This window comes from Cuculus canorus, chromosome 6, assembly GCF_017976375.1.
Source record: "Cuculus canorus isolate bCucCan1 chromosome 6, bCucCan1.pri, whole genome shotgun sequence".
Lineage (NCBI taxonomy): Eukaryota > Metazoa > Chordata > Aves > Cuculiformes > Cuculidae > Cuculus > Cuculus canorus.
In genome coordinates this window covers 11,021,204-11,034,565 of record NC_071406.1, presented here as the reverse complement: position 1 = coordinate 11,034,565, position 13,362 = coordinate 11,021,204, and the positions used below count along the sequence as shown (strand labels likewise).

General features: G+C 47.9%; 1 protein-coding gene across 1 annotated transcript in view; it reads right to left on the bottom strand.

Annotated features, from left to right (window-relative positions):
* Nucleotides 1–13,362, bottom strand: part of ITGB5 (integrin subunit beta 5) — a 62,892-nt gene that overhangs the window by 22,732 nt on the left and 26,798 nt on the right. The window contains exons 6-10 of the mRNA XM_009571527.2: nt 12,072–12,233; nt 10,511–10,606; nt 9,363–9,452; nt 5,357–5,491; nt 1,703–2,132 (exon numbers count right to left, since the gene is read on the bottom strand). Of these exons, the coding sequence (XP_009569822.2) occupies nt 1,703–2,132; nt 5,357–5,491; nt 9,363–9,452; nt 10,511–10,606; nt 12,072–12,233 (913 nt within the window). The remainder of the gene's footprint in view (nt 1–1,702; nt 2,133–5,356; nt 5,492–9,362; nt 9,453–10,510; nt 10,607–12,071; nt 12,234–13,362) is intronic.

Here is a 13,362-nt window from a genome sequence, read left to right as displayed (position 1 = left end):
AGGAGGCCTTTTGACCTTAGTCCACCCTTTGTTTTCTTCCATAGCTATACAAAGCACTTCTAACGAGCTAATCTCCTCTTCCTAGGACCAGAACCCCTCCAGAGGGACAGAAGAAAGCAGGTGCAAGAAAATGCACACAACTTTTTTTCCTGTGGAGTGGCAGAGCTCCGATTCTAATCATGAAAAGGAAATCTGAGCAAATGGGTGTCATTTTCTTGCAGTACCAACTGCTACACCAGTAACGTCCAACTTCTCTTTATAGCATCGCTGCCCTGCTTCCTATTAAATGTATTGCTTTTGGGTGGGATGATGTTATCAAATAAATATGGTCATATGGAGAACCCCCAGGCAGTAACTTCTCCTAATTACTTCACAGCTGAGTTTATTTTTTTCCTGAACTATTTTGAAATCTCTTTTTCCTGCTTACTCATGTCTCTTTCTGCTCCTTCATCAGCAGGGAAAGCCTCAGCCCTTCCAGTCTAAGACAGCTGCTCGGGGAGGTGGTACGTGCCTTTCTCACTCCCCTGCAGTGGGGAGCCCCAGGGCACTGCTGGGGTATTGTCTGACCCATTTTCAGTAGTGCCAACACACCACTAGCCAGGCTACAGGAAAACAAGCACAAACATCCTCTACCCGCCTAACAACAGGACTGTCTCAAACAGCTCGAAATGCACAGCCAAGAGGTGACCTATCACTCACTGCCCATCTCAGAAACACACGGGGCAAGATAAACAGCAGAGAAAAACTCGTCATTTCCCTGAAGAAAATGTGAAAAAGAGCTATTTTCCCAAGCTTGCACTAGTTCTGGATATTTTGTACGTGATTTTCAGTTAGGGAAATATTTTACCTGCTTGAAAGCAGGCACATTTTGAAGAATAACCTTTTGCCCAGCTCCAAGTGAGGGAATTATGTCCAAGGGCTAATGCAGGCAATTACATACAAGGTAAATTATGTGGCCTCAGGCTGACAAGGACTTAAAGCCATTTTTGCTAAGACAGCTAAATAACTCCTCTACCTTTGATTAAGCAAAGCTGACTGGCTACATCTTTCCCACCGAAGGACTTGTTTTCCCAGTGGGCAGAAAAATCTATAGGAATCTTTAACACAGATTTTCTCTAGTAAGTTACAGACTGAAACACAACCCTTCCTTTCACCTGCACTGCACCAGGGGATTACTTCAAATGCTTCATCTTTAAAAAAAAAAAAAAGATTGTTTCTGCCTACTTAGCGAAGGATGGCACACACAGAAGAAATCCCACCTAAAAAGACACCAAAAAGCCTCAGAAGATTCAAGCCTGTGCTGGTTTACTCTTTCCTAGGGATATACTTCAGTGTGCAAGAGGTGTGCATGGTTACATCAAAATAACAACACCAAAGCCAAGACTACTCATCTCTGTGGGTTCTGGCCAGAGGATAAGCCTGTAAGGAGGGAGCCTTTCACTCTAATGCTGTCAACTCACTTCTGATGGGGAAAATGCACTTATTTCTTATTAGTGTGAGTACACTTAAACCTCTGCCTCCTTTTTTCCATAAGGAAAAGAAAGGGAGCACAGAACCCTCCAGCAACAGGGCAGATTCAAGCAGGTGGGGCAGGTGCAGTCCCTCACTCACACTGCACACACCAGTCCAGCAGCTCTCCCCATTTCGGGGAAGTTTCCTTATCCCCATGAAGCAGAGGGTGCACGGGAAGAAAGGCTCCTACCTGAACAGAGGAATCCCTTGTACCTGGCGCAGGAGAAGTCATCACATTCACAGAAGGGCCCGTAGATGTTTCCGAACTCACTCTCGTAGCAGAGGCACTGGTTGCAGCTGCACTCCCCTCTCCCACTGCAGAGGGGTTTGCCCTCTGCCTCCCGGCACATGGCTTGGTGCATGTCCCCATTGGCACCCTCCTCGCACTCGCACCTGGCTCCCAGGTAGCCGGCGTCGCACTCACACAGCCCGCAGGCATAGGTCCCATTGCCACTGCACTTGCCACTGGCCGGTGCGGCATGGCCAGTGCAGCCACAGAGGCAGTTGTAGGTCACCACCACCTCCAGCGTGTCCCGAAAGCCGGCAGGCTTGATGGTGAAGGTGTGCGAGGTGTCCTCGGCGGGGCAGCTTCGTGCCTCCACAGCCACCTCGAAGGAAACCTAGGAGGGCAAGTGGAGATGTAAATTAACACACAGAGCCCCAAAATAGCTCAAGGGTATTCTGGGAAGGAAGGGTGAATGTCCTGTGAAAAAGCCATGGAATGACTCCCGAAGCAGGGCCATGCTTGGTGTAGTGAGCTTGACTCTCAGGTGTGCAAAACCCTTAGAACAATCACACGTCTATTGAGGGCATCTGCAGCTCAATGCACCCAGCATCTGCCAGTCCCACAAGGGGGGGTTCAGCATCCTTAGCATTTTAAAACTCTTTACTGTCAGCCATCAACAGTCATTTTTCCCATTACGGACCACTGGCTACAGTGAAGTGGGAAGGAACTTGCCTACTCCCATAAAATAAACAAGGCAAAACTCTAGCAAACAGCCCAGTTCTCACTCTGTTAAAAATAAGAAACTTCATTTAAACCAAGCACTAGCAAGGATCTACTAAGGCAGCACAAGGGCCCAAGGTGTCTACAAGATCACAAATACAGAATATTTTATGGTAATCCTGATCTGTACACAGAGATTTGCAACAGTCATGCCGTCCCAAGCTTCCAGCCCTCTGCTAAGAGGCCATTTTTGATGGATGCTTTTATCAAGACTGTCTTCAGGAGGGTTTTACATTGTTATATGCTTACACATCACCCCTCTACTAATTTTCTCTTGCTACAAAGCAGCATCAGGGATTTTCTCCCTGGGAAAACTAAGAGCACCCAAAAGCCACTTGCTTGATCCCCGATTTAATCCTGCTGTTTGGTGGGGGTATCAGGCCAGCCGGCACTGCCCGGAACTGCTGGTAGCAAAGAGGATTAACCTTATTCCAAAGAAACAAACTCCTCTCCTTGGCATCAGGAGGGAGTGATTTTTCTCTGGAGACATTCGGGATCACCTCAAGCTCTCACTCCCTGAGCCAACCTGCATGCCAAGGGGCAACGTGCAGACACTGGCATAGCAGCCACCTCCACTCTGAGAGCTGCACCTCAAGAAGCCTCCCTTGACCCCACTCTCATTCCCAAGGCCTGAAGCAATTAGGCAACGAGTTCAAATTACAGAGAAGAAGGAGATCAGAGAGAAAACTAAGAGGATTAGGGTAATCCTGCTCCCTTTCACCTGCTGACACCAACATTCCCAGGACTAAATCCAGCAGATCAGGATCTAGTGCCAGAGTTATCCTCTTTGGAGAAGCTCTTTTAGCAGAAGTCAAATTTTGATCCACATGGAAGTAATGGAGCCAAGAGCATCTGAACAAGAGAGAATGGATGGATGGAACCGCTGTGATCCTGTGGCATATCTGCCTGTGCAGGCACCTCAGTACTCCAGTGCACCAAAAATGGCAGAGGTACCCTCAGTTCATCCAGATCAGGAGAGTCTGTCATTCCTGCTCATGCCATCAGCCTCTGTGGATACAGGCACACACGTACCCACTGCCAAACCTCTTTATGGTATGAGCTGCAGTGGCTGGAGCAGCCCTCCTGCTCATGCCAAAGCCAGGAGCCCAGGATCAACCACTGGATTAACTCCGCTACCTCGGGAACTCAGGCTTTGCTGTGGGAACAAGGAGGGCACGCGCCTACTGTGGCAACACTTCAGGGATTTCTTTTACCTGCCCACCAGAGATCCAGTAAAGTGAGCTAAAAATGCAGAGGCCACTTCTCCCTTTTTAACACTCCACATAATCCTTATTTGGAGGGGTAAAAATCCAGCTACTGTTGACTCTTCCAAACTATTTTTATATGCCTTGGCGCTTAGAGCTCTGGTATGTTTACAGAGCCAGTCTTCTCAAATAAGGCAATCAGGCTGCTAAAGAACCCACACCCACGTCCTCGCAGGCAGCAAAAACCTGGAGAAGCAGAGGGGGTTCCCTGCTGGTCTGAGCCTGCCTGCCCTGGCCCTGCAGCTCAGCAATTTATCTCTATCAATATTAAATTTTAAGAAGCAAAGCTTAGCTTCTCGGGGTTTTTTTTCCTTTAAAAAAACCCAAAAACATAGGACACATCATGCTGTGTAGACTGTTAACATTAAGGGACAAATTGTATTTTTAGTTTGTGCTGCCATCCAACAACCCTAGGAACTGAACACACGAGAGGAGGTTTGCCACCTTTCTGAGCACCGTGTCCTTTATTGCAATACCTCTGCAGTTAACCATGACCTCCTCACTCTAGGAAAGACAGGTTTAGATTAGAACCATAGAATCAGAATAGTTTAGGTTGGAAAAGGCCTTTAAGATCATGAAGTCTGACTGTACACCAAACACTACCAAGTTCACCACTAAACCGTGTCTGTAAGGACCACATGTACACATCTTTTAAATACCTCCAGGGATGGTGACTCAAACACTTCCCTGGGCAGCCCGCTCCAAATCATGACAAACTGTCCAATGAAGTAATATTTCCTAATATCCAATTAAACCTCCTCTGGCACAACTTGAGGCTGTTTCCTCTTGTCTCACCACTTGTTACTTGAGAGAACAGACCAACACCCACCTTGCTATAACCTCCTTTCAGGCAGTTGTAGGGAGTGATAAGGTCTCCCCTCAGTCTCCTTTTCTCCAGACTAATCAACCCCAGCTCTCTCAGCCGCTCCTCATAAGACTTGTTCTCCAGCCCTTTCACCAGCTTCACTGACCTCCTCTGGACACGCTCCAGCCCCTCAATGTCCTTCTTGTAGCGAGGGGCCCAGAACTGAACACAGTATTTGAGGTGCAGCCTCAACAGTGTGAGTACAGGGGGATGATCACCTCCCTACTCATACTGCCCATACCATTTCTGGTACAAGCCACGATGCTAATACAATGCAGGACTCTCAAACAGTAACAAGAAAATCTCGAATATTTAACAGACCAAGAAAAGACCAGCAGATCATGGCAATAAAAATTTCACAAGTGAGAGTGTGACATGAATATCTGGGATTACAGGAAAAAAGCACCCATTCCTGACTGATTTATCCCACTGCCTGGTCAAGACTTTTTGGCTCAGAATGCTGCAGATAAGATGTCTGTATTCCATCTTTCCTCATAGCTTACCTTGGGCTGATCTCTACCACCCAGAGGCACTTCTAGCAGAGCTGCTCTTCGTGGCTTTCCATATTAATGTGGCAGAGCACAAGGAGAGTAGAGGAAGACGAGCAAAGTTGTATTTTATATCATCCGGGACCACTCATTGAGAGAGGTAAGCGGCTGCATGGGGCATGAAATGGCCTCTCCAGGGATGGACCAAACGCAGACTCACCGTATCTCCTATTTTGAGATCTCCACACTTCCTGAGACCAGGATAGGACAACCCATCCTGGCATGTGGCAGTGAAGGTCAAGCCAATGTCCTCAGGGCTGTCCCAGACTGTAAGCTCCACCTTGGACCGAATACTCTAGAAACACAACAGGAAAGCAAACCATCAGGGCCACAAAAGGAGGCAGGCGTCTTTAGCTATAGGTTCTTCTAATATTTCTGGAGGGCGGCTAGAACATTGCTGAACCTCTATGAAAAAAAAAATCACTTATGCACACACATTGATATTAGGGTTTGATTCAACCAGAGCAGGAGACTTCTGATGAATGCAATTAGAGTCACAGGGAGCTGCCTGCAACCCCTGTGGGTGGCTTCTACCCATCATGACCACTGTAGCCAGCCCTTAAAATGCATGCATGCAGAAGTAAAAGAAGGAAGAAAACATTTTCGACCACAAATTGAGCATCTATGAGTGGAAAGCCAGGGCCTCGTGCACACATCTACAGCTACTCCTCCCCATAAACCAAAACCCTTAGTGAAGCACAAAGCCAGATTCTCCATTGGCAGACATCCTGTGCTGTCCATCGTACAGCATAGAGAAGGTGTAAAACTGCTCTCTGTCCTGCTTTCTTGATTTCATCCAGCTGGTCAGAAAAATGTATTTTTCCTCTTTGGAGAAATGTCAGACAAGAAGTACCCTTTCACATGCATCAGCTGGAAACACCACCATGGGAAAAAAGAAATGAAAAATCCCTTTCTTTGTGAAACTTTTAAAAGTGAAATAAGTTTTCCATCAGTGAGGACTTGGTATGCTCCTACCTCATTTCTTCTGCTTCTCATCTCTCCACCCTGCTGCACACACAGACTTTTTAAGTCAAAACAAAAGGAAGTTTTTAAGTATTAATGTGGAATGAGATTGTTTTGTTTAATTCTTCCAATGGCTGGAACTGATTTTTTTAAGACTGGTGTCCAAAAATGAGCCCTTTGTATAAGTACATTGTTTTTCTGAAGCCAGCTTGCAGCTCCAACGCTCTCCACCTTGTCTCCAATCCTCACCAAAGTGGCCAGATTAAGGAAAAAGTGCTAATTTAGACCTCTTGCCAGCCCATGTCATCACAAAACCAGAATTCACACTCCAGTGAAGAGCTAATGCTTTTGGAAACAGACAGGAAAGAAATGAGTTTTCGCCACATGAACCTAAACAGCTCTTGAGGTAAAAAAAGGAATAATCTCCCATCTCCCTGCTGTAACATAGGAACTGTTTATTGGGCAGCAATTGCAACCGTACGGAGCATCCATTGCCTGGAGGATGGACGCTGCATGTGCTGATAAAGCTGAACATGCTGCCCTGCCCAAAATTATCCCACAGAAATTATCTGTACACTGATACACTCTCCCATCATATAGGGCACAGCAGAAGACAGGACACTAGGCCAGATCTTGCTGTGACCTTGCATGGGCTCTTCCTATGTTTTTACATAGATGTCATTTCTTGTTAGCCCTACATAGTAACGCTATTGGCTTAATTGTAACGCTATTATTATTAGCCATTTAGCACCGTTACACACCTCCTCACAGCTCCACAGCCACCACTAAGGATGACTGCAGGATTTTGCTGCTGTCTTCTTCAGTGGCCCTCAAGTTTGGTGCACCTTCAAGTGCACAAGAGGAGGATGCTGAAGAGACCTGGTGGAAGCACATGGCCCTGAGATGGAGCAACATCTCCGCCTGAAATAAAGCCATCTGCTATAGCCCAGGGTAAATCCAAAGGATGGATCCTTTCAATATAAAACCAAAGAAATCCTGAACCAGCCGCAGCTCCACAGGTGACCGATGTGAAGGCCCTCCACCGCCTGCCATGGGAAACCCATCAGCAGTGTAATGAGAAACATGTCTGAGAATTGCCTGCATGCGGTTTAGGAAAACTACTTAGGCAGAGACAATTCCCCCCGGTATCACACCAGCCCAGGAACAGCACCCCAGCAGCCTCTCCATTTCCCAAGCATGTCAAGATCTAGGGAAAAGGGGTCTTTTCTTAGTGAGGACACAGAAAAAAAAGCCATCCCCATTCTCTTTTGTTTCTTGCACCCCAGGATGAGGGAGAGCCAACAGCACACTGGGGAGGTCCCATGCAGAGGAAAAAAGCAAGACAAAAGATGAAGAGATGGGAAGAAGGGATCCTGGCACACAATGTAAGCCCTGAGAAAGTCGCATGTACACATGGTGGAGGAAAGCAGATGAGAAAAGACCAGAGTTGGCCACAGCACGGAAGGGGCAAGGCTTAGCCTGGGCCCAGGGCACAAGCCACTGCCACCCTGCAGGAGATGGTCCCTGTCGCAGATGAAGGGTTTCTCCAGGCTCAGGGTTTCCTTTCCATGAAGAATAAAAAAAAGGCTCACTCCTATTTGAGAAAAAGAAATGTTAGATTTCTCTTCCAGTGAGAATTTCCTCCATTTCAGGAAAAAAAACCAGCTACTGAGAGGAGATGGACTGGGTGGGTGCCAGGTTTCCCACAGCCCTAGGCTGCCCACAACAAAGGCAGGAGCTGCCAGCTGCCAGCAGCACACCTGAGGGTCCCAACCCACACCCACCGCTCAGCTCAACAGGTTAGAAAGCAGCCTCAGTCTCTTTCATCCCACGCTGCTTCTTCTGCACGGCAGTTTAGTTGCAGCATCTTGGTGGTTTCCATCCAGCTGCACTGGAAAGGTCACAAGCAAAGAGGAGGGAGCAGGGGTGGGGCAGCTGTCAGCAGCTTAGATCTACCAGCAAAGGCTCAAGGAGTGGTGAAATGGAGGCATGGATGCATGCTACCACTGGGAAACTGAGGCAAAGGGAGGTAGTGCTGAGACTAGGTGCAAAGTCAACATGAAGATTAATTTCCTTCTCCCCAGCCAAGCTTCTTATCCACAAGTGCCTCCTTCCTTAAGGGGAGAAACCAGGACAATGTGCTTTTGTTTTGCAGTATCTCTAGGGCCTCATTAAGAGCATTAGTGGCTCATTGCCTTTCCTCAGAAGGTGAAGCTTTAGGAAGCACTCTTCCTAAGGGTATAACCAAATCCCAGTTTAACTGCAGGGAGCTTGCGGGGAAAGAAAGATGAACATAACAGGCCACGCAAAACACAGTATAATCCTACACGACCTCTGGATGTGTAAAGTCCTCCAAAAAGACTTTCCTCACTCCCTTGCCCTAACAAGCATAGCGCCGAGCAGAGGAGCTTGCAGCCATCGAAAGCTGTGTTTGCAAGTCCCATGCATGAGGAAATCTGCCTTAAGGCTGAACCGTTATGGGGACAGATCTCCAAGTCCAGCAGTTAAACAGAAATATCCTTCCAGGACCATGAAAAGCTGACTGATAAGAATTCAGAGATAAGTCAACAGAAATGTTGACAACTAACTACCCACGGAATGTGCAATTTAGCTGCTTCTAATTCATCTTCTCCCCTGATCTCCATGAAGATGGAACAACATCAGGTCAGCAGTACAACTGCATGTCTTTTGGTGTCCCCCGTGAGCCCCAGCACAGCAAGGCAGGCTGCACTAGCAACGCCACACAGGCAGAGCTCCTGGGCAACCCAAGAGATTCACTGATGCTTACAAGTTGCTGAGGACTGACTTGTGCTGCATAGAGACCAACCTTAGCCAGAGCCCGGTCACATTCTTGGGAAGCCTCTGAATATCAGACAGCAAGGAAATAATCTATTTTACCTACTGGTAGGGTGCTGTGAGACAGAACTGTTTTAAATTAGGGCTGTATTTTGAGGGTAATTCTGCACATGAGAGACAAGAGATGAAATCTCTATTGTGTTGCAGGTGCTCTTGGGTATGTCCATGCTCCTTCTCCACCTCTCACATCTTGTTTCCCTCCCCAGGTTGAATGCCCCATCTCCAGCGCTGTTTCGCAGACCAGAGAGGGAGGAGGACGAGCTGGGTGGAGCACGCCAGGGAGAGGCGAGCTGGCTGAGCTCTTGGCGCTTCATACAACAGCAGCTGCAGTATTAAAATGCACTTACGTTGTAGGCTTTGACGATCAGCTCGATGATATTCTTGGAGTCTTTGTGCAGAATCTCCACTGTTGTCCCAGGAATCAAGGCAGTAAAGTTCTTGGGAAAAAAAAAAAAAGGCAAATGAAAGAAAATGCTGAGATGCAGAGAGGAAAGCAGAGGGCAAGGAGGGACCAATCCCATGCCAGGGAATCTGGGCACACACCCTGCCCTGTCGTCTGGTGGTGTACACGGTATGGCTTGGCTCTCGTTAACATGGAGCTTTTGGAAGCAAAGCATAGCTAATGCAGCATGTCAAATGCTAAACAAAGCTTATGGCCAAGGGAAGGAGACGAGTGGACCCGAGTGTGCTGCCAGAGGGGGCAATACCCAGCCACCGTGCACTCAGGAGAGCAGGAGAGGGAGGTGCAGCTGCCCTGTCTCACCTCACAACACACAAGCATACCCAGGAGAGAGGGTGGAGAATGAGATCAGCCCTCCCGCTCTCCGCAGGCAAGCAGCAGCATCTCAAGTGTAGCAACGTGGCTGCTTGTTGTTTTTGCTCGAGCCTCAAGAGCTGGAACAGACGTTTTGGAAAGTGACTCCGCCTGAAACACCTCTCTGCAATCACAGAGCAGTGAAACCCTATGGGGCAGCAAAGGACACAGGTCAGTCCTTGCTGCTCATGTCACCTATTCTTTTGGAAGTGGAGAGCAGGGATGGTGGGGGTGTTCAGATTGTATGTGGTGCACTGGGGCCCTGGACTCAGTGATGGAAAAACAGAGCTGGGCAGAAACACTGCACGCGATTAGGTAATGGGATTAAGTCACTGCAGAATGGGTTGAACAGGTTTCTGCTCTCTTACATGCTGCACGACTGGCAGCCATCCGAACATCAAGATTAAGCTGCAGTCTATTTTAGGTCTTCACACGCTCGCTAACACATATATCTGTTTGCTCTAAGAAGCTTTAGTGCTTTTCACTGAAACGACTAAGTGGGGAGAGATGACAAGCTGAGCCTCGCCTGCCTGCATCTGCCTGCCCTCACCAGCCCCGTGGGCAGCACATGGCCACGTGCACGTGTGCTTGCAGCTACCTCCACTCCATGGTGTCAGCACAAATATGCTTTCACGAGGCATTCAAACCTCCCCCCAGCCTCTGTGGCTCAGCGGCACTTACCTTGTACAGGACATAATGACTTTTCGTAACAGCAAAAATCAGGTGGATGTTGTTTTCAGCAAGTTTCTCCCCAAGAAGCGCCAGGGAAGGATAATCCTAGGGGCACAAAAAGGACAAAAAGACTGACGGGTAACACAGAAACAAAGACTAATATTATTGCTCCTCTCCTCTCAACAGCAAAATTCATTCCAGACACACACACAGCATGTTTCACTGCAAGACTGATATACTAGCACAATCCCTACTGAAATAGTAGAAATTCTAATATCCCTTAAATGTTTCTGCTGCACTCCTCACTAGAATGTAAGACTGACAACACCTTTAGCTACAGCAGCACCCAAAACACTGGATTTATTTCTTTCCTCTTTCTGCTTTGCCATCAGCAGGCATATGTGTATAGTAAGCTGGCAAATACCACTAGGGAGGTGAGGCAGGGAGACCTAGAATTGCAGTAAGTGGCAATGTATGACTTCTCTTGCAAAGCAGAAACTTCCACTGCCTGCTCTTTCTGCATACTGGAACCATAAAGTGATTATGATAAGCTCTTTAGTTCTGCTGACTTCCCAGAGAGTGAGGATGGCAGGAAGAAACTGCTGTACTACCCACAAGGAACAAAACAATGAACCAGGGATCACTTTCAAGAGACCAGCTTGAGTTTAAAATCCCGGGCTGCTTCTGAAGTGCTCTGTCCTCCGAAAAGAAGACCTTATTCACTTGCAGACTAGAGATTGAGACCCTCTAAGACTCAAACATAGAAACACCAAGGCAACATCCCCATGCCAACTACCCAGTGTAACTCCATGTCAGTATAGGGGCTGCGCTTCCGTACATATACGCCTGCTGGGATTGCACAGTGGGTGGAAAGGTTTCTCCAAGGAGCCTAGCCTCCAGCCACGAGGCAGTCATCCAGAAACACCTCCCCTTACAGGGTGACATCCATGCAGGAACCAAAATCATAATTAGTGTCTGAGCTCTACTGAATAAAGCACCATTGTGCTGAAGGATGTGATAATTTAGTGGCAGGCAAATGATCATGCAACACAGAAGTTTCCTTCACTGAGTTTAAATTAAAAAAAGACCTTGTCTAGTTATTACTAACACCTATGTGAGTGTTGTGCTCAAGGGCTGTGAATAAGAAGAACACCCTGTCGTGCTTGCTACTGTAGCCACATCAAGGTAGGCTCAGCCTCCGCAGATAGAGGCTGATAATCCAGTGGACATTTTAGAAAAGGGATAACATATTCGATGTTCCCTCTCCACTTTCCAGCAAATCTGATGATTTTCAGGACACCAAGTTACCTTTCCCTCCCTTGCAATGAGCCCTGAAGGAACTCACTAAGCTCCTAAGCCACTTTTGAGCATCACAGAAGCATTCACAGCAGGGACGCCCATGCCCAAGGGGAATGGCAAATTTTATTTAACAAATTGCAAGACTAGGTGAAACCATGCTAGTCAGGTGCTGCATTTGCCAAAATCTGCTGGAATCAAGGTGGCTGTTGTCCAGACAGGTTCCCCAACACTCCAAGGCATCCAACGGCTGGGCCCCCACGTTCCCACTCACCAGCTGGCTGGATGCGCTGTACTCGTTGGCTTCATTCAGGTGGCACTGGCCATCGTGGGGCTGCACCAGCCCTCCCAGCTTCCCATCCAGGGCTATGTGGGGCACATCATCCGTCGTAAAGACCAGCAGATGAGATGCCTCCTTACGCCAGCCGATCTTTTCCTGAGGGGAAAAAAAACCTGTGAGACAGCTGGTCTGCCTCTGCCAAGCCCACACTTCAGCCCTCGCCCTGCACATGGTCCCAGCCACGTGCCCAGCCAGCCGGAGACCCATTAGCACTAATTAGAAGAGTACCATGCTTCTGTCCATTCATCCTTGGCAAGAAAAAATGTCAGAGGCCCACCTAGCTTCTCCCAGCGTCTCCTTCCAACACACTTACTTAGAAAGGCATGAGGAGGTATGTGGACTGTCCACCAGACCTTCTCTACTCAGATCCAAGAATAAGAATTTCAGTTGCTTTTATAGCCAAAGGAGACCTGCCAAATTCTTCCACACGCATTTAATCTGACCTTGTTTCCTCAGCTCCACAGAGCAGCCAAGGCAACAGCAAAAGCTGCAATATCCTTGCTCAGCAGTTTCATTACCACCCGCTTGTAAAGGCTGTTTCTGAGCTGTGTCACACAGTGAGGTCCCTGCCCATGGCTTTGGTGCACCCACATGCATGCACAGGCACTCTATGCAAGAACAGATACTATCACTATCTTTGCATGGAGAAAGATGTAAGGACAGACTTTTTTTCCCCCCCCACAAATAAAGGCATAACGTTTAGTTGATAAAGATTTCCTTTCCATGGAGCTTCCCCAGGTTTCCAGCTTTGCATCACTCTAAGAAGCAGATCTGTGCCTACAACAGCACACTGAAGATGTTTATCACAATGGAAGTGCAGGGAAACAGAGAAGCCCAAAGGAAATTTTTGGAAACCACGGCACTGCAGCACATTCCCCTGTGCTCGCTGGCTGCTCCCACTGCCAGCTCATGCCAAGCCAGTCAGGCTGAGGTCCCGTCTGCCAGCCATGGCAGGGAGATCCCTCTCTCTCCAAGCCCCAGCTCAGAGCAACATAGTGCAAATCCCTTAGGAAGGGATGAGGGAAAAGTTGGTAAAAGCTTACTGATGGGAAGGCAGTGCAGATGCCATCTCCCCTAGAGCTTACTGCTCAGCTTATTTAGCAAAATCTGATGTCTGCCTTACTTTACAGGCAGACGTGAGCCTACAAACCGTCAAAGTCTGGCTGCAAAGACACATTCTATGGAGAGCACTGGCATGGGTAGGACAAGACAGCAAAGCAGGCAG